At 47.5% G+C, this 24,599-nt stretch overlaps 1 protein-coding gene across 1 annotated transcript in view; it reads right to left on the reverse strand.

Moving 5' to 3' along the window:
- The window catches only part of eys (eyes shut homolog), a 190,205-nt gene that overhangs the window by 17,991 nt on the left and 147,615 nt on the right, over positions 1–24,599 (reverse strand). Inside the window, 3 exon segments of the mRNA XM_062464477.1 lie at positions 4,972–5,144; positions 14,737–14,957; positions 15,897–16,005. Coding sequence (XP_062320461.1) covers positions 4,972–5,144; positions 14,737–14,957; positions 15,897–16,005 — 503 coding nt within the window.

Here is a 24,599-nt window from a genome sequence, read left to right on the forward strand (position 1 = left end):
GAGGAGCAGGGTCTCTCTCTGTGAGAAGAGGAGCAGGGACTCTCTCTGTGAGAAGAGGAGCAGGGTCTCTCTCTGTGAGAAGAGGAGCAGGGTCTCTCTCTGTGAGAAGGGGAGCAGGGTCTCTCTCTGTGAGAAGGGGAGCAGGGTCTCTCTCTGTGAGAAGGGGAGCAGGGTCTCTCTCTGTGAGAAGGGGAGCAGGGACTCTCTCTGTGAGAAGGGGAGCAGGGACTCTCTCTGTGAGAAGAGGAGCAGGGTCTCTCTCTGTGAGAAGAGGAGCAGGGTCTCTCTCTGTGAGAAGGGGAGCAGGGACTCTCTCTGTGAGAAGGGGAGCAGGGTCTCTCTCTGTGAGAAGGGGAGCAGGGTCTCTCTCTGTGAGAAGGGGAGCAGGGTCTCTCTCTGTGAGAAGGGGAGCAGGGTCTCTCTCTGTGAGAAGGGGAGCAGGGTCTCTCTCTGTGAGAAGGGGAGCAGGGTCTCTCTCTGTGAGAAGGGGAGCAGGGTCTCTCTCTTTCTCCAGGTGTGAGAAGTGTGTTCCAGCAGTAGATGGGTCTCTCTGTATGTTCGGAGAAGAGTCTCTTATGGGGTATGACTTGACACTGGTGGGGCTCTTGCTGCGTAAACAGATCATCCCACTAGAACATGCCCCAAAATCTACACTGTACAAGCGCCACATTAGGGAAGAGAGTGTTTCATACGTGACGTGTTCACACAGTCACAACACTAATCGATAGGATCCAGGAACACAATTGTTGTTATCTTGAGTTCCAGGTCATTCACTCTTGGTCTGGATGACTGAGGTCAGCTTCCAGGAAACTACAATGCTATGGTTGAAACTCTGTGAGCTGGAAACACAGGTGATTGGATTGAGCTCCTCTTTCCCAACTGAACCGCCTGTTGCCTCTCACACATTTAAAGACTTGGGAGACAATTCAATCCTCTCTCAAACCTGTAAACGTGGGAGCTGGAGGGCTCCTTGGTTGCACAACAATGTCTGACTTCAAAGGAAGCACGGTTTATCTTAGCGAGGAAGAGAAAGAAAGAGAGCTATAGAGAAAGCCAAAAAGTGACAGTTTGATTGTCGCTTTGGCAATGTTTACAAATGTATTTCGTCCCAATAAAACCTTTTCTGAACTGAAATGACAGAGTGAATGAGAGACCGTGAGAGAGAGAAAGTGTTAGCGAGAGAGAGTTAAAGGAAAAACTACACCCTGGTTGGGCATTTCAAAATATTTGAGCTGTTTGAAGTTAAAACTGCCTGAGCTATGAGGCTCACACAAACAACATTCTTACATAAGAAAGCATAAAAGTGTTGAATATGCGGGAGGCTATAGAGTAAAGAGACTCTGTCACAAACTGCCTTGACAGATCCCTAGGATCCATATTTCACAGTCTAGTCATGGTTAAGAGTCAAATAGAAAATCCATAAATGTTTTAAGCATTTGGGTGCGTCCACATCTGTAGCAGGTTAGTCCCATCTCTCCCTGCCGCTAACCTTCAACTTCAGAAGACCCTGTGTGTTTTGACGGAGCACTGAGCTACGCTAACAACTAGGGGACAAAAAAAACACCACATTAAATCATTTCTTTATCTCTCCAGGAGATCGTTCTGAACTTTTTATTTTCTTTTGGAGCAGAGTGAAAGCCTGGTTGTGTCTGCCAGCCTGGAGATAGTGTGAGGAGCATATTAAGATGGGCTAACCCAATACTGCTATCTTACATCTCTTACTGAGTGACCGGACAATCACTATTTTGTAGTGTGTGTCTCTGTGTGTTTTGGCTCAATGTGTTTCTGTGTGTGTGTCTGTGTGTGTGTGTGTGTGTTGCGTTTGTCTGTATCTGTGTTTCTGTATCTGTGTTTCTGTGTGTGTGTGTCTGTGTGTGTTTCTTTGTGTGTGTTTTTGTGTCTGTGTGTGTGTTTCTGTGTGTTTGTGTTTCTGTGTGTGTGGGTTTGTGTGTGTGTGGTATGCAGCAGGAGCAGGAGGAGGAGCGGGAGGAGAAGGGGGAGGAGAAGGGGGAGGAGGGGGATGAGGAGGAGGACGAGGAGGAGCAGGATTAGCAGGAGCAGGCGCGGAGCCTGACGCCAGCAGCTAGGAGGACCTGCAGGTGATCAATACTGACTGATGCTATCTGACGCTATCAGGATTTCAATTCAAATGTCAGCCGCACTCAGGCTGTGACTGCAGAAGATTAGCCCACTCCATTTGGCCCTGGGCAAGCTTGGAGTGTGACAGGGGATCTGGCCTGGGACCAGCTGCCAAATCACCCACCAACTCCCGCCTGTAATTAGGACCAAACGAGACCGTTTGTTGTGGTGAAGCCACAGGAAGAGGCATTCTGAACCTGGCACTGCTCAGGGACCCTCACAAGATACCACCATGACTCAGGTCCTCCCCTAGCGACCAGCCCCAGACTCCTCCCCACCAGAGCCTGACTCGAGCGTTTTGCTGCAGGTGACGATAGTACGGCACTGTTCACCGGCGGCCCCGCTGGGTTCCCAGAGATCCGAGCTCCGTACGTTATCCTGCTTCAGATGTTGACTTCCTCAACAGTCTCGTTTCCTGCTGGCAGCGTATCACTGGAAGAAGAACAGGGCTCTTCCGAGCGTTGCTGCTTCTTGCGTCAGATAATCTACAAAGGCCCGGGCTTGAGGCTCGGGCTGCCTTCAATCCCCCTGGCTGCTGCGTCCAAGCACAGGCCAACCGACGTGCTGTTTGCATACATGCATGTTGCTTCCTGTTCGGAGGGGGACTGAGAGAAGCCTGGACCTCGTCGACGGATCAAGCTGCATCGAAGGGAGCTGTTGAATTCTGGGAAGTGATGATGCGTCAGGTCGAGACAGACGATGGGGGTCAGGAGGAGCCCACGTGGGAGGTTGTGCAACTCCCAGATTTGGTAATGGCCTATGGGAGAAGTCCACAGAGTTGGGGACTGTTGGACCATTTAAGACTGAATCTGTATCAGGGTCAGTGTCTTGCAATTCGCTCATCAGCTGTACAATATCTGAAAGATGTTTCAAGAGTCTGATGAAAATACAAATGGCCTCATCCTAATTCCAGCACAGTGAAAACAGGGAGTGACTGGTTCTTTAAACACTGGCTGTTGGGAGAATGGGCTTTCAAAGAGCTTCTCAGCGCCCCATGCAGTGGGAGGTCCCGGAGCGCAGAGGGGGGTGGATCCGGCGACTCAAAACGGGGGTTGGAGGTAATAATACACTGCCTACGTAGCTTCTCTGACTACAAAAACCACAACGCTGTGTGTACATCAGGGCAATGTTTATTTTAATTAGAAAAAAAAAAAAACACTGCAACAATTGTTTTTACAAGCAGCAATTATCCATCGGACTATTAACTGCTGTGTCCACCGTGGTCTCCACATACTTGATCGACTGAGTTTTTTTTTGCTTGTTTGTGATCCGACTGGCCAGCGTATTTGAAGAAGTTAAGCAAACTTTGTTGTCCTTTTGACATTCGCGACATTTGCCAACATGTGCCCTGGCCCCGTGCCTTTAGAAAAACCCACCCCAGTAGACAGGCGCAGTATTGAGCAGGGGGTGGGCTCTCCTCCTGTCTGTTCCAGCTCATTAACCCCTCCCCTCCACCAGGACCAGACCCCGCCCCCTGACCAACCACAGGAGACAGGAGGGGAGGAGTGTGTGTGTGTGTGAGTGCAGGAGAGAGTATAATAAGTGTGTGTGTGTGTGCAGGAGAGAGTATAATAAGTGTGTGTCTGTGTGTGTGTGTGTGTGTGTGTGTGAGAGTGCAGGAGAGAGTATAATAAGTGTGTGTGTGTGAGTGCAGGAGAGAGTATAATAAGTGTGTGTGTGTGTGTGAGTGCAGGAGAGAGTATAATAAGTGTGTGTCTGTGTGTGTGTGAGTGCAGGAGAGAGTATAATAAGTGTGTGTGTGTGAGTGCAGGAGAGAGTATAATAAGTGTGTGTGTGTGAGTGCAGGAGAGAGTATAATAAGTGTGTGTGTGTGTGTGTGTGAGTGCAGGAGAGAGTATAATAAGTGTGTGTGTGTGTGTGAGTGCAGGAGAGAGTATAATAAGTGTGTGTGTGTGAGTGCAGGAGAGAGTATAATAAGACAGGAGGGGAGGTCTGTGTGTGTGTGTGTGAGTGCAGGAGAGAGTATAATAAGACAGGAGGGGAGGTGTGTGTGTGTGTGTGTGAGTGCAGGAGAGAGTATAATAAGACAGGAGGGGAGGTGTGTGTGTGTGAGTGTGTGTGTGAGAGTGTGTGTGTGAGTGTGTGTGAGAGTGTGTGAGAGTGTGTGTGAGAGTGTGTGTGTGAGAGAGTGTGTGTGAGAGTGTGTGAGAGTGTGTGTGAGAGTGTGTGTGAGTGTGTGAGTGTGTGTTAGAGTGTGTGTGTGAGAGTGTGTGTGAGTGTGTGTGTGAGAGTGTGTGAGAGTGTGTGTGAGTGTGTGTGAGAGAGTGTGTGTGAGAGTGTGTGAGAGTGTGTGTGAGAGTGTGTGTGTGAGAGAGTGTGTGTGAGTGTGTGTGTGAGAGTGTGTGTGTGAGTGTGTGTGAGAGTGTGTGAGAGTGTGTGTGAGAGTGTGTGTGAGAGTGTGTGTGTGAGAGAGTGTGTGTGAGAGTGTGTGAGAGTGTGTGTGAGAGTGTGTGTGAGTGTGTGAGTGTGTGTTAGAGTGTGTGTGTGAGAGTGTGTGTGAGAGTGTGTGTGAGAGTGTGAGCGTGTGAGAGTGTGTGTGAGAGTGTGTGAGAGTGTGTGTGAGTGTGTGTGAGAGAGTGTGTGTGAGAGTGTGTGAGAGTGTGTGTGAGAGTGTGTGTGTGAGAGAGTGTGTGTGAGAGTGTGTGTGAGAGTGTGTGTGAGAGTGTGTGTGAGTGTGTGTGTGAGAGAGTGTGTGTGAGAGTGTGTGTGAGAGTGTGTGTGAGAGTGTGTGTGAGTGTGTGTTAGAGTGTGTGTGAGAGTGTGTGTGAGAGTGTGAGCGTGTGTGTGTGCGCGTGTGCATGCGGCTCCTACCTTCCTCACACAGCAGGCCCTGTCGTCCGTAGGGGCAGAGGCACACGGCCTCCAGGGGGGACTTGGGGAGGCAGGTGGCCCCCCGCCCACAGGGGCTCCTCTCACACGCCGTCAGCTGACACAGCCGGCCCGTGTACAGCAGGGGGCACGCACAGAACCAGCCCTCCCCATCACTAGACACACACATGGACACACACACAATATACACACACACACACACACTCACATATACAGGCACACAGACAGACACACACACACACAGGAAGAGATAATTAGGACGAGGTGGGAATGGAGCTCGTAGGATGGGGCCAGATCTTGAGCTCAGAAACATCACCACAGGGAGGGTGTGAATAGAGAGCCAACACAGCGCTGCATACAAACACCCTGTTCAACACGCCAGAATCAACAGAGATTTGCAACTATGTTGAGTAATACCTCTATCACAAGTCATATCTGTGTCCCTGTGAAAGGAATCCATTTGATATATTTGAGATGGGCGGAAAAATAAGCTTGCATTTTAGATGGATTGAATGCTTTTTGGACGGAAATGGACAAGATATTGAGTTAAAGATTTATTCAAATAACCACCATGGACCCCATGCACTGCTGGAATTTAATTTATTTTCACCCTTTTATTTTCTCCTCTGCAAAGGTAAACACAGCAATGGTTCCTGTCAATCCTGATAATAACTCGGCAGAAAAACCAATGATTGGTAGTGTTTGAGCAAACATATGGCCAACAGGCCTACAAGAGGACATTCCTTCCCACCTTCCCATTCTTATTTGTGGGGTTTATCTGGTGCACCGATTGAAGGGTGGGCTGGCGTGATAAGTCCCATTCAGACGGCGACTTCATGAGTTGCTCTGAGGTACACACTCTTTTCAAAGGTATTATATCAGATACAGGAAGCAGTGGCGGAGGTTTCAAATCTATAAATGAATAATGCGCTATGGGCAGCACCGCGGCGGCAGGTGTTTTGCTGCTGCAGTAATGCTGCTGCAGTAATGCTGCTCCTAGAAATGAAATATTTAGATTCTGTTTCTCGGACGGAGGGGAAAAATGATCGGGGTAGAACTGAAAGAGTAAAAAATCCAAAGAACAATCTTCGGTTTGTTTTACAGATCAGTCCATTAACAGTGGGTAAAGGCAGCAGTGTGTGTAGTGTCATTGACTTAGTAATAAACACCACTGTCTAGACTGTGAACTGTGTGTATTGAAAGCCATATAATTCACAGACACTTGAGAGAGAAGATATTACTGCAATCAATGCTGAGGGTAACTGCACATGAGCTAATCTTCACACAAAAGAGGTTTTTGTATTCCGACTGACGGCGCTGATGCATGTCTGTTTCCTACTGAATGGTCAGCTCTCTGTGTCCCCCCAGCAGTCAGCTGAATGGTCAGCTCTCTGCGTCCCCCCAGCAGTCAGCTGAATGGTCAGCTCTCTGTGTCCCCCCAGCAGTCAGCTGAATGGTCAGCTCTCTGTGTCCCACCAGCAGCCAGCTGAATGGTCAGCTCTCTGTGTCCCTCCAGCAGTCAGCTGAATGGTCAGCTCTCTGTGTCCCTCCAGCAGTCAGCTGAATGGTCAGCTCTCTGTGTCCCTCCAGCAGTCAGCTGAATGGTCAGCTCTCTGTGTCCCCCCAGCAGCCAGCTGAAGTCACAAGAGCCTTCCATGAGTCTGGATGGTGGAGAACAATTTGACACAAAGACTGCCTAGAGTGGAGCCTGTGTAAGTGCTTACAAACCATAGAAATATGCAGTATATGACATAGTGCTTTGATGTATGCACACTAGGAGGGTTTTGTTCTTGTAAAATAGGAAAATATGATGGACAATATCTACACTGTATTGTGTACACAAGATCCCAAGGACACATTGCTATATTGGAATAATAATGACATAAAGAAAAGAACAAAATAACACAAATGAACACTCTAAAACCTGTAAATGTCAAGGCAGCGCAGCCAGCCCTGGCCAAATTGGGTCAAACATTCGGCATCGCAGACATCGTGAAATAATGACCTCTCTCCTGTACCGTGCTGGCTAGGTTTCTAAGGGGAAGAGAGAAGACCTGTTGAGACATAATCAGATGAATAATTGAAGAGCACACGAGAGGCAGGCCAGTTGTAAGCGTAGTTAGTGCTTCTGCTAACCTTAACCTTTCCATCTCCTGCCTACGACCTAGGAGGCGACCTAGGAGGTTTCATGCAGTGCAGGAGCGACCTAGGAGGTTTCATGCTGTGCAGGGGCGACCTAGGAGGTTTCATGCTGTGCAGGGGCGACTTAGGAGGTTTCATGCTGTGCAGCGGCGACCTAGGAGGTTTCATGCTGTGCAGCGGCGACCTAGGAGGTTTCATGCTGTGCAGGGGCGACCTAGGAGGTTTCATGCTGTGCAGGGGCGACCTAGGAGGTTTCATGCTGTGCAGAGGCACGGCAACCTAGGAGGTTTCATGCTGTGCAGAGGCGACCTAGGAGGTTTCATGCTGTGCAGGGGCGACCTAGGAGGTTTCAGCACCACAGCAGTTCTTCGAACCCGCTGCCTACATTTCTCCCACCCCCCCAAAAAGCTTGATTATGTTCTGTGTTGGACGCCCCCCCCTGTAGGGTTGGAGTTGGCTATATCCTCTATTCTTTTTTATTTCCTTCTTTTTCTCCTTTGCTACAGCCCACACATGCTGTCAATGTACTGCCTCACTGCTTCAAGGGTATTACTGACCCCATTACATTTTATTGAATATAATAATATCCAGTCAATGCAGTGTGCAACAGTATAAACACACAAAGTATTTTGGTATTGGACAACTTGTGTTTGGACGGCAGAGCTGATTACTGATAAGACCTTCACACCCTGCTTCTTGAACGAGATGTTTCTCCACACGTAATCCTTCAAAAATGTCATACTAATATTTGAACTGATTTCAAATGGCCAATGTCTGGCTGAACCCAAAAAGAAAAGCCTTTTTTTTCCTCACTAAGATGACATCAAGCCCATGGCGAACCCAACCAACCAAACCAACTAGAAGAGAGACCATTATCTCAGCTCCCACGATCAATCTCATCATCATTTTACTAACGACATTCATTTCTTTCGCCTGTCCTTTCAATGGAGAACAACACTGTGCTGTTCTGACACAAAGTCAATAGATGTGAGATGTGTCTGAGACAGTTAATTAGTGTGGCTCACGAAAGCCTAATGGCCATCTATCTAATCAGATCACTAAGGAATTGAGTCTAGTCTGCCATCTTTTATCTGGGCGACAAATACGGTGTCTGGGCCTGGTTGGTCCTCTGCAACGCCAGACCGAGGGACCAATCTGAACATCCAACACGGACACGTTCATATCTGCTCCAAATAAAAGCATAAGCAGAGATGCAGTGACGAGATCAAACAAACAGTGACTTGACTATGCGAGGCTGATTAGGAGCGAAGGACAGACTCTAAATGAGGAGGTAGTTCACCTTGTGGGATCACAGACCTGGTCCCGAAGGAGAACTCTCTTCTCCTCTCCGTCTGGGGACAAGGCGAGGTCTACAGGAACTTCAGTGAGATGGGACGGGGTCGGCTTCACACTCCAGTCGTTAATGAGGCCTAATCACAACCCTGATTACATTACATATGTGCGGTAACAAAAGGTTACCGTCATCTAGCCAGAGGCAATCATTTGATTACAAATTGTGTTTGTTGTTGTGGTAGGTTGTTGTGGTGATTATGATAATCACAGACACAACACGAGGACACAAACATCTCCACGCTCCTCTTGTTTCTGGTGCCATTTCAGGAGTGCACAGAGCACACACACAGGATTAATAATTGATAGGAAGAGTACATTTTTAATCTGTTGAGCACCAGATAAACTGTTGAATAATTGATTCGTTTGCTCATGATATCTCTGTCAGTAGGGCTCTAGCTAGGAACAATATAATCCTTTTGGCCGCATACATGTTTGAAGCCATGGCCCCTTGCAGATCAGTTCCACTTCTCATCTTCTCATGTGTTGGTGTTTTACTGCAAACATGACATGTATAATTTATATGGCTCCTGTGTTCATAGTCTAACCAGACTCCTGGAATTAACATTTGAAACATGTATTTCATTGAACGTTATGGTTTATTTTAATATCCTATAGGGTTAGGATTATGCATTAATGACACTGTTATTCTTTGAAGAAGAGCTCTTAGGTAACACATTATCGAATTGTCCCTGACATGCTTGACTGTCTCCTAACCTTTTTGTTATTTGTACTGCATCAATTTCATGGTCACAACACTGTTTGATTGGACCGCTTTTTCTTTAAGGGACACGATCCAAGAGATAGCTCCAGAACCGTGGCAGCTGAAGGCTATTTGAAAGCAGCTTCTATTTTACGACCTTGGAATGTTCCAGAATACTCCAGGAATACTCTAGGTGACAGATGAACGTTGTCCTTCCCTCCTTTACCCCTCCTCTGTTCATTAGCGCTTGATCTAAACAGAGAGCACGCTAGGCGTGTACAACAACATTCCTTACAGAGGAAAATAAGAAGGACAAGCTCATGTGGCTGCATAGCAGATGGCTGGTCTGTAAGGGCGAGAACCGTCTCAACTCCCCTGCAACGAGCTGTCAGGAAGTACAGACGTTAACAGCGGCCTCTGGAGCAGGACATGCCTACTGAAACTTTCTAAACAATCTCAGACTAGACAAACTTTTAGATTCATTTAGATCATGCTCCACTATTTTAATAAAACAACTTATTTTTTTCGAAATCCTATAGACCAAGTCACCCAGTGATTCAGAAGTGTCGTTCCAACGAACCACGTTAAACGATTTACAGAACCAAGGCTGTTGCAAGACAACATCGTTATTGGATGCCGTGTACCCTATGTGGGCCATTCAAGAACATTTTTTCTCTTTATGTTTAACATGGACCCACATCCACGGACTAATTCAAGAGCAGTTTTCTTCCGAGTTTTGTATGTCCTCCAGAATTCAAAGAAAACGCTTAAAAGAGTCCTTCTCTTTGAGATGTGCCCCTCAGGGCCTGAAGAACAACACAACTACATGAAGGTAATGAGAACCGCTCTCTGTTGCTCGCTAGCAGAGCAGTGATTGTCTTCAGGACCTTGGGTTGCTTCTTTAAATAATTACACATTATGCTTTTAACATTAAGTGTCCTGCCTCAAAAACAAAGTTACAGAAATCGACTTCTTGGAGGCAGACACAGAACATTCCAGAATGAAGCAGCTCACAGAACGCGAGACATGCTTTCACTGACGGGATTTCAACAGAGAAACACAACGTAAAAAAAAAAGAAAAAGCAGTGAAGCACAGCGCCATTCCAGTGCTACATCTCTCTCCACCTGATGTGATTCCAGTGCTACATCTCTCTCCACCTGATGTGATTCCAGTGCTACATCTCTCTCCACCTGATGTGATTCCAGTGCTACATCTCTCTCCACCTGATGTGATTCCAGTGCTACATCTCTCTCCACCTGATGTGATTCCAGTGCTACATCTCTCTCCACCTGATGTGATTCCAGTGCTACATCTCTCTCCATCTGATGTGATTCCAGTGCTACATCTCTCTCCACCTGATGTGATTCCAGTGCTACATCTCTCTCCACCTGATGTGATTCCAGTGCTACATCTCTCTCCACCTGATGTGATTCCAGTGCTACATCTCTCTCCATCTGATGTGATTCCAGTGCTACATCTCTCTCCATCTGATGTGATTCCAGTGCTACATCTCTCTCCACCTGATGTGATTCCAGTGCTACATCTCTCTCCACCTGATGTGATTCCAGTGCTACATCTCTCTCCACCTGATGTGATTCCAGTGCTACATCTCTCTCCACCTGATGTGATTCCAGTGCTACATCTCTCTCCACCTGATGTGATTCCAGTGCTAAATCTCTCTCCATCTGATGTGATTCCAGTGCTTCATCTCTCTCCATCTGATGTGGCTCCAGTGCTACATCTCTCTCCATCTGATGTGATTCCAGTGCTACATCTCTCTCCATCTGATGTGATTCCAGTGCTACATCTCTCTCCACCTGATGTGATTCCAGTGCTACATCTCTCTCCATCTGATGTGATTCCAGTGCTACATCTCTCTCCACCTGATTTGGCTCCAGTGTTACATCTCTCTCCACCTGATTTGGTTCCAGTGCTACATCTCTCTCCACCTGATGTGATTCCAGTGCTACATCTCTCTCCACCTGATGTGATTCCAGTGCCACATCTCTCTCCACCTGATGTGATTCCAGTGCTACTTCTCTCTCCACCTGATGTGATTCCAGTGCTACATCTCTCTCCACCTGATGTGATTCCAGTGCTACATCTCTCTCCACCTGATGTGATTCCAGTGCTACATCTCTCTCCACCTGATGTGATTCCAGTGCTACATCTCTCTCCATCTGATGTGATTCCAGTGCTAAATCTCTCTCCATCTGATGTGATTCCAGTGCTTCATCTCTCTCCATATGATGTGGCTCCAGTGCTACATCTCTCTCCATCTGATGTGATTCCAGTGCTACATCTCTCTCCATCTGATGTGATTCCAGTGCTACATCTCTCTCCACCTGATGTGATTCCAGTGCTACATCTCTCTCCATCTGATGTGATTCCAGTGCTACATCTCTCTCCACCTGATTTGGCTCCAGTGTTACATCTCTCTCCACCTGATTTGGTTCCAGTGCTACATCTCTCTCCACCTGATGTGATTCCAGTGCTACATCTCTCTCCACCTGATGTGATTCCAGTGTTTCATCTCTCTCCACCTGATGTGGCTCTAGTGCTACATCTCTCTCCACCTGATGTGATTCCAGTGCTACATCTCTCTCCACCTGATGTGGCTCTAGTGCTACATCTCTCTCCACCTGATGTGATTCCAGTGCTACATCTCTCTCCACCTGATGTGATTCCAGTGCTACATCTCTCTCCATCTGATGTGATTCCAGTGCTACATCTCTCTCCACCTGATTTGTCTCCAGTGCTACATCTCTCTCCACCTGATGTGATTCCAGTGCTACATCTCTCTCCACCTGATGTGATTCCAGTGCTACATCTCTCTCCACCTGATGTGATTCCAGTGCCACATCTCTCTCCACCTGATGTGATTCCAGTGCTACTTCTCTCTCCACCTGATGTGATTCCAGTGCTACATCTCTCTCCACCTGATGTGATTCCAGTGCTACATCTCTCTCCACCTGATGTGATTCCAGTGCTACATCTCTCTCCACCTGATGTGATTCCAGTGCTACATCTCTCTCCATCTGATGTGATTCCATTGCTAAATCTCTCTCCATCTGATGTGATTCCAGTGCTTCATCTCTCTCCATCTGATGTGGCTCCAGTGCTACATCTCTCTCCATCTGATGTGATTCCAGTGCTACATCTCTCTCCATCTGATGTGATTCCAGTGCTACATCTGTCTCCACCTGATGTGATTCCAGTGCTACATCTCTCTCCATCTGATGTGATTCCAGTGCTACATCTCTCTCCACCTGATTTGGCTCCAGTGTTACATCTCTCTCCACCTGATTTGGTTCCAGTGCTACATCTCTCTCCACCTGATGTGATTCCAGTGCTACATCTCTCTCCACCTGATGTGATTCCAGTGCCACATCTCTCTCCACCTGATGTGATTCCAGTGCTACTTCTCTCTCCACCTGATGTGATTCCAGTGCTACATCTCTCTCCACCTGATGTGATTCCAGTGCTACATCTCTCTCCACCTGATGTGATTCCAGTGCTACATCTCTCTCCACCTGATGTGATTCCAGTGCTACATCTCTCTCCATCTGATGTGATTCCAGTGCTAAATCTCTCTCCATCTGATGTGATTCCAGTGCTTCATCTCTCTCCATCTGATGTGGCTCCAGTGCTACATCTCTCTCCATCTGATGTGATTCCAGTGCTACATCTCTCTCCATCTGATGTGATTACAGTGCTACATCTCTCTCCACCTGATGTGATTCCAGTGCTACATCTCTCTCCATCTGATGTGATTCCAGTGCTACATCTCTCTCCACCTGATTTGGCTCCAGTGTTACATCTCTCTCCACCTGATTTGGTTCCAGTGCTACATCTCTCTCCACCTGATGTGATTCCAGTGCTACATCTCTCTCCACCTGATGTGATTCCAGTGCCACATCTCTCTCCACCTGATGTGATTCCAGTGCTACTTCTCTCTCCACCTGATGTGATTCCAGTGCTACATCTCTCTCCACCTGATGTGATTCCAGTGCTACATCTCTCTCCACCTGATGTGATTCCAGTGCTACATCTCTCTCCACCTGATGTGATTCCAGTGCTACATCTCTCTCCATCTGATGTGATTCCAGTGCTAAATCTCTCTCCATCTGATGTGATTCCAGTGCTTCATCTCTCTCCATCTGATGTGGCTCCAGTGCTACATCTCTCTCCATCTGATGTGATTCCAGTGCTACATCTCTCTCCATCTGATGTGATTCCAGTGCTACATCTCTCTCCACCTGATGTGATTCCAGTGCTACATCTCTCTCCATCTGATGTGATTCCAGTGCTACATCTCTCTCCACCTGATTTGGCTCCAGTGTTACATCTCTCTCCACCTGATTTGGTTCCAGTGCTACATCTCTCTCCACCTGATGTGATTCCAGTGCTACATCTCTCTCCACCTGATGTGATTCCAGTGTTTCATCTCTCTCCACCTGATGTGGCTCTAGTGCTACATCTCTCTCCACCTGATGTGATTCCAGTGCTACATCTCTCTCCACCTGATGTGGCTCTAGTGCTACATCTCTCTCCACCTGATGTGGTTCTAGTGCTACATCTCTCTCCATCTGATGTGATTCCAGAGGAATCCAAGGCGACTCATAGATCCAGTGCTCTGTGATCCAGGCTGACCTGTCACCTGCAGGAGAGTTCACAGGGTCATCACATTGCCACGCACTAATCACAGACATAACAGAGAGCCTGATGCATATGGTGAGCTAATGTGCGCCACCAAGACCTCCTAATTTGCATCCTGAGAGCAATTATTATTTGGATATTCAAGTGCTGCTAGCTGTGGTCGGGGAGCAGCCGGGGCTAAGAGAAGCGTCACCTAAACCGGTCATCTGATTACTGGAGGTGAAGGAGCATTCAGAAACCCAACGATGGCAACATCAAAACAAGTCCATGTGATTGCTTAGCGGGTTAGAATCAAAACGACATCCATCACACTGACAATAACTCCTAATTTATCAAGAGAAAGTGTCGAGTCTTTTATCAGCAGGTATGGTCATGTGTGCCCTGCCAGAACACCACGCATGGGCTGCCACAACTTCTTAAAACAACATTAATGCTCAAGAAATATTGTCTTTGAGAACCTCAATAGACATTAATGAATCATCTAACACAAGGTAATGTGCTGCTAATGGGCTTCCATGCTTTAACGTCTCTCAATTGATTAGTAGTAATGGACTCCTAAGTATGGTCTAGGTGCAAGAGAGGGAAGGACGCGAACAGACCCCGGAACATTGATTCATACCAAGTCACATGACCACTTTATGATCAGAACAGCGGGTTAGCAATCAAGCCAGGATATCTCTATATGACAGAGCTTTGTCTTCTGAAAAAAAAAAACACACTTTCTGAAAGAACAGTTCTTGAGGGTGCATTTGATTCGTCTCCGAGTTGCCGTTTTCACAGGTGCGTTACATCCACCAGGGTTCATCATTAGACACATGTCATGCACGCCTTGGGTGTCTGACAGAGCGTGCAGGCGTGGCAGGATGCGTGCTGGCGGGGGGAGCACGCTTACCTGACACAGGTGCCTCCGTTGCGGCAGGGCAGATGCTGGCAGACTGGAGGATCGCAGTTCTGGATGTTCCTCCCGCCCAAGGCCTCCCCCACCAGGTACACCTCCCTGGAGTTCACCTGGAGGTCCCGCAGGCATCCCACCAGGCCCCTCACATCCTGGGTGTGGTCACGAAGCTCCCAGCGAGAAGGGACACCGCCCAGGAACATGGGTCCAAATGAGGCCTGGGGGATTTGGTGCAAGAGCAGGTTTAAAATCTCGACTTATTTTAAAAGCGTTGGTGGTTACTAAACACTCAGTGAAATTTGTTGTTAACTATCCCTATAAATAAACTGAGAAATACATCCTGAGTTCAACCTTTTGGTTGGTGGAGATTTAATTGGTTTACATTAAACTTGATGTACTTGTGTATACATAATATTGACATAAGGCGCTGTTTACTTCCGAAATCCAGTCACACTCAATTGAGATGTTCAGACACTTGGTCCTGCTAGATCTACAGTATGATAAGGGCTATGATAAGGGGTATGGAGGTGAACATCTCCCTATCGTACGTGGGAAGTAAAGTGTTTTTAAGAGATGAAATCCTTTCTTGCGAGCTTGCGTTGATTTACATTTACATTTAGTCATTTAGCAGATGCCCTTATCCAGAGCGACTTACAGTAAGTGCAGGGACATTCCCCCGAGGCAAGTAGGGTGAAGTGCCTTGCCCAAGGACACAACGTCATTTGGCACAGCCGGAATCGAACTGGCAACCTTCAGATTACTAGCCCGAATTCTTAACCGCTCAGCCACCTGACTCCTAGATTCTCTCTCTAGATTTAGAAGGCAATTAGCTGCCGACAGTTGTCATATTAGCACAGCCCACTCTTGTGAACCGACAGCTAATTCTACCTTAACAGTCAATTTAACAAGCCAGGTAAAATTGTGCATGTGCCAAGTATCCAAGTTTGTTTCCGGTAAACTCAGAAGCGCCACGTCCTCTCCCCCCTTATACACAAACAGTGACCTCCACGCGTGTTTATGAACACGTAGCGAGCAGGAACTCTGCCCGATCAAGCATGAACTGCCTCTCTGGTATTTAGAGCACGCAGTAACACGCTGCATACATGCAGTGTGAAGCGGCTCAGCCGCGGGGCTCGTCTCCAGACAGGAAGTGTTACCTCTGACCCAGGAAGGGACAGGACGTCCTCCTGACGCCCCACTGTCCTGTTCTCCACGGCTATCTCAAGCACGCACGACCCTCCATCCCTACCCACTGGTAGTCCATATCTGTGGAGAGAGAGAGAGAGAGAGAGAGAGAGAGAGAGAGAGAGAGAGAGAGAGAGAGAGAGAGAGAGAGAGAGAGAGAGAGAGAGAGAGAGAGAGAGAGAGAGAGAGAGAGAGAGAGGAGGAGGAGGAAAGAAATATGAGGGAGAGAAACTTAACTCACAAGAATGTGGTTTTCATATTAAATCCATGCAGGCTTGAAGATTATGCACAGCAAGGTGAGATAGATAGAGAGAGGGAGAGAGAGAGAGAGAGGAGAGGGGAGAGAGATGGTGGAGAGAGAGAGGTAGAGAGAGAGGGAGGAGAGAGAGAGGAGAGAGGTAGAGAGAGAGAGAGGTAGAGAGAGAGGGAAGAGAGAGAGAGAGAGAGAGAGAGAGAGAGAGAGAGAGAGAGAGAGGGAGGGGGAGAGAGATAGAGGGAGGAAAGGGGAGAGAGATGGTGGAGAGAGAGAGAGAGAGGTAGAGAGGAGAGGGAGAGAGATAGAGAGAAGGAGAGAGAGAGAGAGAGAGGTAGAGAGGAGAGGGAGAGGTAGAGAGAGAGGGAGGAGAGAGAGAGAGAGAGAGAGAGAGAGAGAGAGAGAGAGAGAGAGAGAGAGAGAGAGAGAGAGAGAGAGAGAGAGGAAGGCAGAGAGAGAGATGGGGAGAGAGAGGGAGGCAGAGAGAGGGGGGAGGCAGTATGGGAGGTAGAGAGGGGGGACAGAGTGAGAGGGGGAGGCAGAGAGAGAGATGGGGGGGTAGAGAGAAAGGGGGGCTTTAAATAATGCAGGGGCCCAACAGACCGGCGAGGAGCAGCCCAAACACAGTATTTAACCACAGCCCCAGGCCCAGAACAAGCACGCCCTCCCTGCGATCGGGAGTGAGAGAGAGGGTAATGGAGAAAGCGTGACGGCTCACACTGCATTTCATATTTCCAGTAATCTGCCGTTTCATGATCCTGGAAGGACGGACTCTCACCACTGCATGACGGATCAACACAGTACGTCCACCATTAACACGCCGCACACGCATAAAGCACTGAATTAAAACAATCACAGAAAAACGGTTGCGTTGCCGAGGTAACAAGAGAGAGAGATGTTTGGATGGGTGTTGGCACATGAAACCACCGTGCTTTCTGGTTGCATAAGGATGATTCTGCATCCCTCAGCGGTGAGAGAAAACAATATCCCAGGTTGTTACATAAAGGGTCATGAAGAGAGGCACAATGGTGGTTGCTTTGTCCTGGCTGGTGACAAACTCAATCGTGGACTAAGGAAAGAGCTGGTGGCATCACTTTGGATTCATTAATGAATAGTGAAATGAGGCCAGCTGGGTGGAGATGTATGGTGAACAGAAGGAGTAGAGGAGGAGGAAGAGAACTTCATCATTTGACCCTCTCCCCCTCTCTGGGGACACACACAACACACTGGCATTAGTCACTAATGTTTCCTCCTCAATGGATGTTCCACAGTGTTAAGTAGCTGGTCTACTTGTGTCGTATTCAAGCCTTGGCAAAGTCAAGTGGTTCCTTTCTCCTATTTATCACTGGTATGTTCCAGTGCGGAGAACATACCAGGGTCCATGGAGAATTCTGGGTGAGGCATCCATTATGTGCTCCAGCCTGCATGCAAGGCAGGAGAACTAACCCACACGTCTCCATCTGGAAATACATCCTTCACCTCAATATTGAAATATATAAAAAATAAAATGGGGGCTACATTTCTAACCTGACTCGCCAGATGGTTAGTTACACATATCCACCCGGGAAGTCTTATTATTTTGAGACAGTTTGGAAAAGGGAAAGGCAGTAAAAAAAAATACTTGGCAGGTGATTGGATGAACCATCTGTCTATCATCGTGACGATGCTGATTGGTCCAAACCACTGTGGTTCGGGCAAAGATAAAAAATGTGCAAGGTTAGTAAGCCTCAGCTTGTTGAAGAACTGGCATGTTATGAATGTACATGAAATATGCTGATTCTGCAGCAGATGTGCTGGGCCAGATTTTGGGACACAAGGCCCGCGATGGACTGCTTTTACCAGGCTGAGTTTTCACACGTCTCCCTGCTATAAGCCTGGGTAACTGGAGAAGACCTGAGAGATAGGAAGTCTGTAACATCCACCAAGTCCTCTCTCCACACAAAATATTTATTCAGGAAATCTGGCAGGATCCACACGTCACTATAGATACGACCACACGATCACGTCCCGTTCCAACAGGGCAGGAGCCAAGACGTCACAAATACTCATCGGTGTCGTAAACAAAGGAACAGAACATCTCAGGGTTGTGTTGTGTTTGTACTGTAGTTGTGTTGTGTTTGTGTTGCACTGTAGTTGTGTTGTGTTTGTATTGCACTGTAGTTGTGTTTGTGTTGCACTGTAGTTGTGTTGTGTTTGTACTGTAGTTGTGTTTGTGTTGCACTGTAGTTGTGTTGTGTTTGTGTTGCACTGTAGTTGTGTTTGTGTTGCACTGTAGTTGTGTTGTGTTTGTATTGCACTGTAGTTGTGCTTGTGTTGTACTGTAGTTTTGTTGTGTTTGTGTTGCACTGTAGTTGTGTTGTGTTTGTGTTGCACTGTAGTTGTGTTGTGTTTGTACTGTAGTTGTGTTGTGCTTGTGTTGTACTGTAGTTTTGTTGTGTTTGTACTGTAGTTGTGTTGTAGTGTGTTGCACTGTAGTTGTGTTGTGTTTGTGTTGCACTGAAGTTGTGTTGTGTTTGTATTGTACTGTAGTTGTGTTTGTGTTGTATGTGATTAGGACAACATAAGAGCCAGCTCTGACCTGGCCTGGCCCAGGCCCTGCCCCAGAGTACAGAACAACCTACTCGTAATTAGCCCCAATCTAATCAGCCTGGGCCCAGCTTGAGCTTCACTGGTACGACTGTCCGCTTGTGATTGCAACACTTCTCGTGAGCAAGGAAGACAGAGAAGAAAAAAAGCCCCCAAACCTCTAATGACCAGATGCGAGCAATCAGGGAGATCGCCCTTATGCTAATTTGAAACAGCCTTCCAGGACACCTCCCGGAAGGCAATCACAGCCACACAACTCCAGGTAGGACTAATTACAGGTTGGGGAAGTTATGAGGGCCATTCTGCATACAGATTGATGAATTAATGCCCCTGGAAGACGACAAACGTGAAATGCAACCTGACGTTCAGACAGCATCCAGGCTCGTTGGGAGTAATGAGCACTGCTGCATGAGGGCTCACACTTCTGGGCTTGTTTTGTGTCACATATTTAAAACAAAATTCCATGTCTGTGTTCTAATATTAGCTCAGCACAGTGTGGCCATGAAACAGTAATTGCTTCTGAATACTACACGGCTGTTTGTTCTGAATAGAAAAGATAAACACCATTCCCCTAATGTCCAGGACCATCAGCCTCTAGGCACAACAGCCTCTAGGCACAACACAACATCTTATGCAAGCAAGATTTGTGCAAAGTACCCCCGAAAAATGTTAATGAAAAAAAGAAAAAAAAGGATAAATACAAAATCGTTCTAATATGGTTACAAACTGCCTTCGCCCAGAGCCTACAGGTGCTTCCCAGGCTTTTATCTGAGTTGATAATCGAGCGTTGTGTAACCCGGGAGACGCAGGGAGCATGATGCTGGTCTGAGGGCTCATGAGCACTGGCCTATGAACACCCCGCCAGGCTCATTTACACGGGGCCCAGCCTCAGGCAGGGAGGACTACCATGCACCAGCACACGGAACCCAGTCAAGCTGTGTGTGTGTGTGTGTGTGTGGTAAAGAAAAGCTACTGTAGCTTGAACAGCGACCAAACACAGACAGCACTCACAGACACACAGGACATGGTACTGCTTCTCAAACAGTACATCACACATACATGTAAAAACACACACAAGTGCATATGCATACACACACACAAATGCATACACACACTTCTGAAATGTATATCAACTGAACCGTGCATGACAGAAATACACATGTGGGCCACTGGGCAGGTTTGTCAACTACAATAACGAAACGACTGCTGTGTGTGTGTGTGCTTCCATGTGCGTGTCTCATCGCAATGTTGCTGCACCTCTGATCTCTAATGGTAAGTGACTCCTCACCCCTAACACTCTCTTTAAATGGAGCGAACGTTGAATTATTCACATGGACTCCGCCCGCTCCACTGCCCTCGTCAGTGTTTTTACCCTTACAGCATGTAGGAACATAGAAACATGTATCGATCCGTCAGCTCCTAGGTCCAGAGCATCCACTCCAGATCACCAACCCCTTTAGCAGAGCGCATCTGAAACCAACACTCCCACGTGAACAGGCTTCTGTACGTCATTATACGACGTTACTGTCACCTTAAGGAAAAAGAAAAGAGAAAAACGATCTGAGATCTAGATGATGATGCTGATCCCTCCTGACACTGCTCCCCGCTGGAGAACACGGCAAAACACCACTGGAGAACATGGTGAAACACCACTGGAGAACATGGTGACACACCACTGGAGAACATGGTGAAACACCACTGGAGAACATGGTGACACACTACTGGAGAACATGGTGAAACACTACTGGAGAACATGGTGACACACCACTGGAGAACATGGTGACACACTACTGGAGAACATGGTGACACACTACTGGAGAACATGGTGAAACACCACTGGAGAACATGGTGAAACACCACTGGAGAACATGGTGAAACACCACTGGAGAACATGGTGAAACACCACTGGAGAACATGGTGACACACTACTGGAGAACATGGTGAAACACCACTGGAGAACACGGGGAAACACCACTGGAGAACATGGTGACACACTACTGGAGAACATGGTGAAACACCACTGGAGAACATGGTGACACACCACTGGAGAACATGGTGACACACTACTGGAGAACATGGTGAAACACCACTGGAGAACATGCTGGAGAACGCGGGGAAACACCGCTGGGGAACGCGGGGAAACACCGCTGGAGAACATGGTGAAACACCGGCAACAGATGGCAGTAAAACATCACACTTCTGCAATCCTGACTGCTGTGGCAGCACAAGCCCTCTGAAACCAGTCGTTTTCCCTCCTCTGAATCTATTCTATCTTAAACGAGCAAACCCCGCTACAATAGTTTGTACTAATCGGCCCATTATGGAATGCCTCTTAAAACCTTGTTATTAGATGTCAAGTTATATGTTTTGAAGGAGGTAGCTGATTTTGTGCCTGTTTTTGAAAGTCTGTGTTCAGTTTGGTGAAGTTTTATAATTTACTGTTGGGGAAAAAGTGAATTTTGTTTCAGAAAAACAACAAGTATTACCAATAGCCCCACTCAATGAAGGTGAATTTAACTAAACATACATGTACAATACTCTAGACAAAACATTTGTGTACATTTATGTTGTGTGCATGTATGCAAGAGAGAGAGAGAGAGAGAGATGTGTGCATGGATGATAAAGAGAGAGAGAGAGAGATAGAGAAAAAGAGAACATTGGGAAGTGTAGTATATTTGCCCCCTCATTATCTGACTTGCCTATTCTGAATCAGGGTAAGCCTTTAAAAGAGAAAGGTTAGCGTTAATTATCATGTAATTTTAATTAGGACAATTACTGGCACTGCATTAGTCATTTCCTTAATGCAGTGTAAGGGTATCTGTCCTACGTCAGAACACAATCTGCAGAGTCGGCGGGTCGTTTGTCTTTGCAGGTTTTAGGTACTTTCAACATACATTAGTAAAGAATTGTACGTTTTTCATGAAACGTCAGGCATATGTTCCTGTGTCAATCCCGTTCCAGTTTTTATCCATTATTTGGAGCTGCATATTAAATGCACTTAAAAAACAGTGATAAGCTGCCAAGCTACAACAACAACATTAACATGACCATTATCATTGTTGAGAGGCTGCCAGAAAAATCAAATGATCCATCTGCCATAACAATCAACATTTAAAAACTAAACAAAATAAAACAAACCACCCGAAACACATTCAACTTTCTTCATGTGACTGTGTTTCTCTCACAGTAGTCCTTTGAATGAAAACCTGGAAAAAAAGCAGCAGAAAAGTTGTTGAAAAATGCTGAATACATTAGTATAATCCTATCAGCCAGGGACACGAGAGTTCATCTGCAATAAAGGAGGGAAAGTGATGCTTAGAAACGCGCCGTCCCACGCCTGTTGACCTTTGACCCCAGTGTGGAGCGAGGCTGCTCTGGGAGGCGGAGCAGGTTCACCCAGGGATCCTTCTGACAGGACCCCCCCCTCTCCTCCCCCCTCTCATCCCCCCTCCTCCCCCCTCTCCTTCCCTCTCCTCCCCCCTCTCCTTCCCTCTCCTCCCCTCTCCTCCCCCCTCTCCTTCCCTCTCCTCCCCCCTCTCCTTCCCTCTCCTCCCCCCTCTCCTCTCCTCTCTTGCCCCTTCCCTCTCCTCCCCCCTCTCCTTCCCTCTCCTCCCCCCTCTCCTTCCCTCTCCTCCCCTCTCCTCCCCCATCTCCTTCCCTCTCCTCCCCCCTCTCCTTCCCTCTCCTCCCCCCTCTCCTCTCTTCCCCCTTCCCTCTCCTCCCCCCTCTCCTTCCCTCTCCTCCCCCCTCTCCTCTCTTCCCCCTTCCCTCTCCTCCCCCCTCTCCTTCCCTCTCCTCCCCCCTCTCCTTCCCTCTCCTTCCCTCTCCTCCCCCCTCTCCTCTCCTCTCTTGCCCCTTCCCTCTCCTCCCCCTCTCCTTCCCTCTCCTCCCCCCTCTCCTTCCCTCTCCTCCCCCCTCTCCTTCCCTCTCCTTCCCTCTCCTCCCCCCTCTCCTTCCCTCTCCTTCCCTCTCCTCCCCCCTCTCCTTCCCTCTCCTCCCCCCTCTCCTTCCCTTTCCTCCCCCCTCTCCTCTCTTCCCCCTTCCCTCTCCTCCCCCTCTCCTTCCCTCTCATCCCTCCCTCTCCTCTCCTCCCCCCTCTCCTCTCTTCCCCCTTCCCTCTCCTCCCCCCTCTCCTCTCCTCTCTTGCCCCTTCCCTCTCCTTCCCTCTCCTCCCCCCCTCTCCTCTCTTCCCCTTCCCTCTCCTCCCCCTCTTCTTCCCCTTCTCCTTCCCTCTCCTCCCTCTTCCCCAATCCATCCTCCCGTCTCCTACCCCTCTTCCCCCTCTCCTCTCCCTCCCTCCCCCCTTCTCCCCTGCCCTCCCCTCTCATAGCTACCCTGTCCTCCCTCCCCAGGTCTCCAGCTCTCAGCTACTGTGTGGACCTACACAGTGTGTGTGTGTGTGTGTGTGTGTTTGTGTGTACAGTACATCACACTGTAATAACCTTGGTGCAGGTAGGCCATTAGAACAACAACATCCCCAACCCCAACAGTAACAAAGCACTAATAAAGGTTGCCGGCCATCATCCTTCACAACACTTACAGGAGCAAAACAATCCACTACAACCAACTATAACAGGATCGACCACCGGAAACCATGGCAGGCAGATGAGGGTCAAGCTGCACAGTATTACTATTCTGTTTGTGCATCTCTCTCCTGGGAGATCTCATGTCTGGACAGATCCCTGCCATTTTTACCAAACTATCAAAATGGCTACCTCCAGAGGGATTGTTAGACATAAAACTCTACCGGGGCACAGGCCCCTATTCATATCCCTTTTTTTTCTTTCCAGCTTGCTGCGCACAATGCACTACTAGGCTATAGAAACTACCGGGACGCAAGTTTGATTTCAGCTTTGTCAGGGACATCAATAGTTAATGCTAGCGCGCACATTTTTTTCGCATTCATCTGAGCGCAAATACCATTTTTTTTTGCTTCATGTAATAATGTTTTTATATTTTTGTCAAAATAAGATGATCGGTAGGCCTCTCATTTAGAAAGTATCTTTAGTTTTGTAATGTTTTCTTAGCCTACCTCAATTCTGACTTGTGCGCCGAGTCACCTGAGGCCTCATGTATAAAGGATTGCACAGCTTTCATACCAGAAGATGGCGTACGGCCAAAACTTGAAAAGTACCTACGCACAGAAATATTCACATGTATAAAACCGGTCGTACGCCAGGTCCTGCGCACCTTCCCTTTATAAATCACAATCAACGTGAGATTGACCGCACGTGAACAAGCCACTGACCCCGCCCTGCCTCCTCCCATAACTTAATATGCAGATGGCCTATTAATGCGCTCCTGAGGTAATTTCTTTGTCTGAATTAAAATGTCTAAACACGCAAAAAAGAAAAATTTCACAGACTGTGAGATCGAGGTTCTAACAACAGAGGTGAAGGCGAGAAAATGTGTCCTGTCATCAGGCATTGGCAACAAAAGAAAGTCGACGGAGTAAACTGTCAGGCGCAAGCGCCGTTTCTTTTTCTTTTTACCTGTAGCACTTTGAGATTTAGCTAAATATAAAAGTGCATTATAAATATAATTATTATTATCATTAAAGGGCTGTAAAGGCTGTGGGTTCGGAGAACCGTGGTGGCGGATTAAACAGTAGCCCATATAGAGCTCTAGCATTTCCTGTTTGGGTTTTGGCATTTTGATGTGATCATCCACATTAATTGAAAAAAAAAGAAACAAAATGAAAATCTGATTTGAATAGTCAACGTCATAGATGTATGACAGTAACTCTAGTGGAAACTTTATTTTGTTATGTTTGGTGAGTTTCGTCACTTTTCAGTTAGAATTCGCCATGTTACAGAGCCAGACAAGACTTTGCGGA

Source organism: Osmerus eperlanus, chromosome 6 (assembly GCF_963692335.1).
Source record: "Osmerus eperlanus chromosome 6, fOsmEpe2.1, whole genome shotgun sequence".
Lineage (NCBI taxonomy): Eukaryota > Metazoa > Chordata > Actinopteri > Osmeriformes > Osmeridae > Osmerus > Osmerus eperlanus.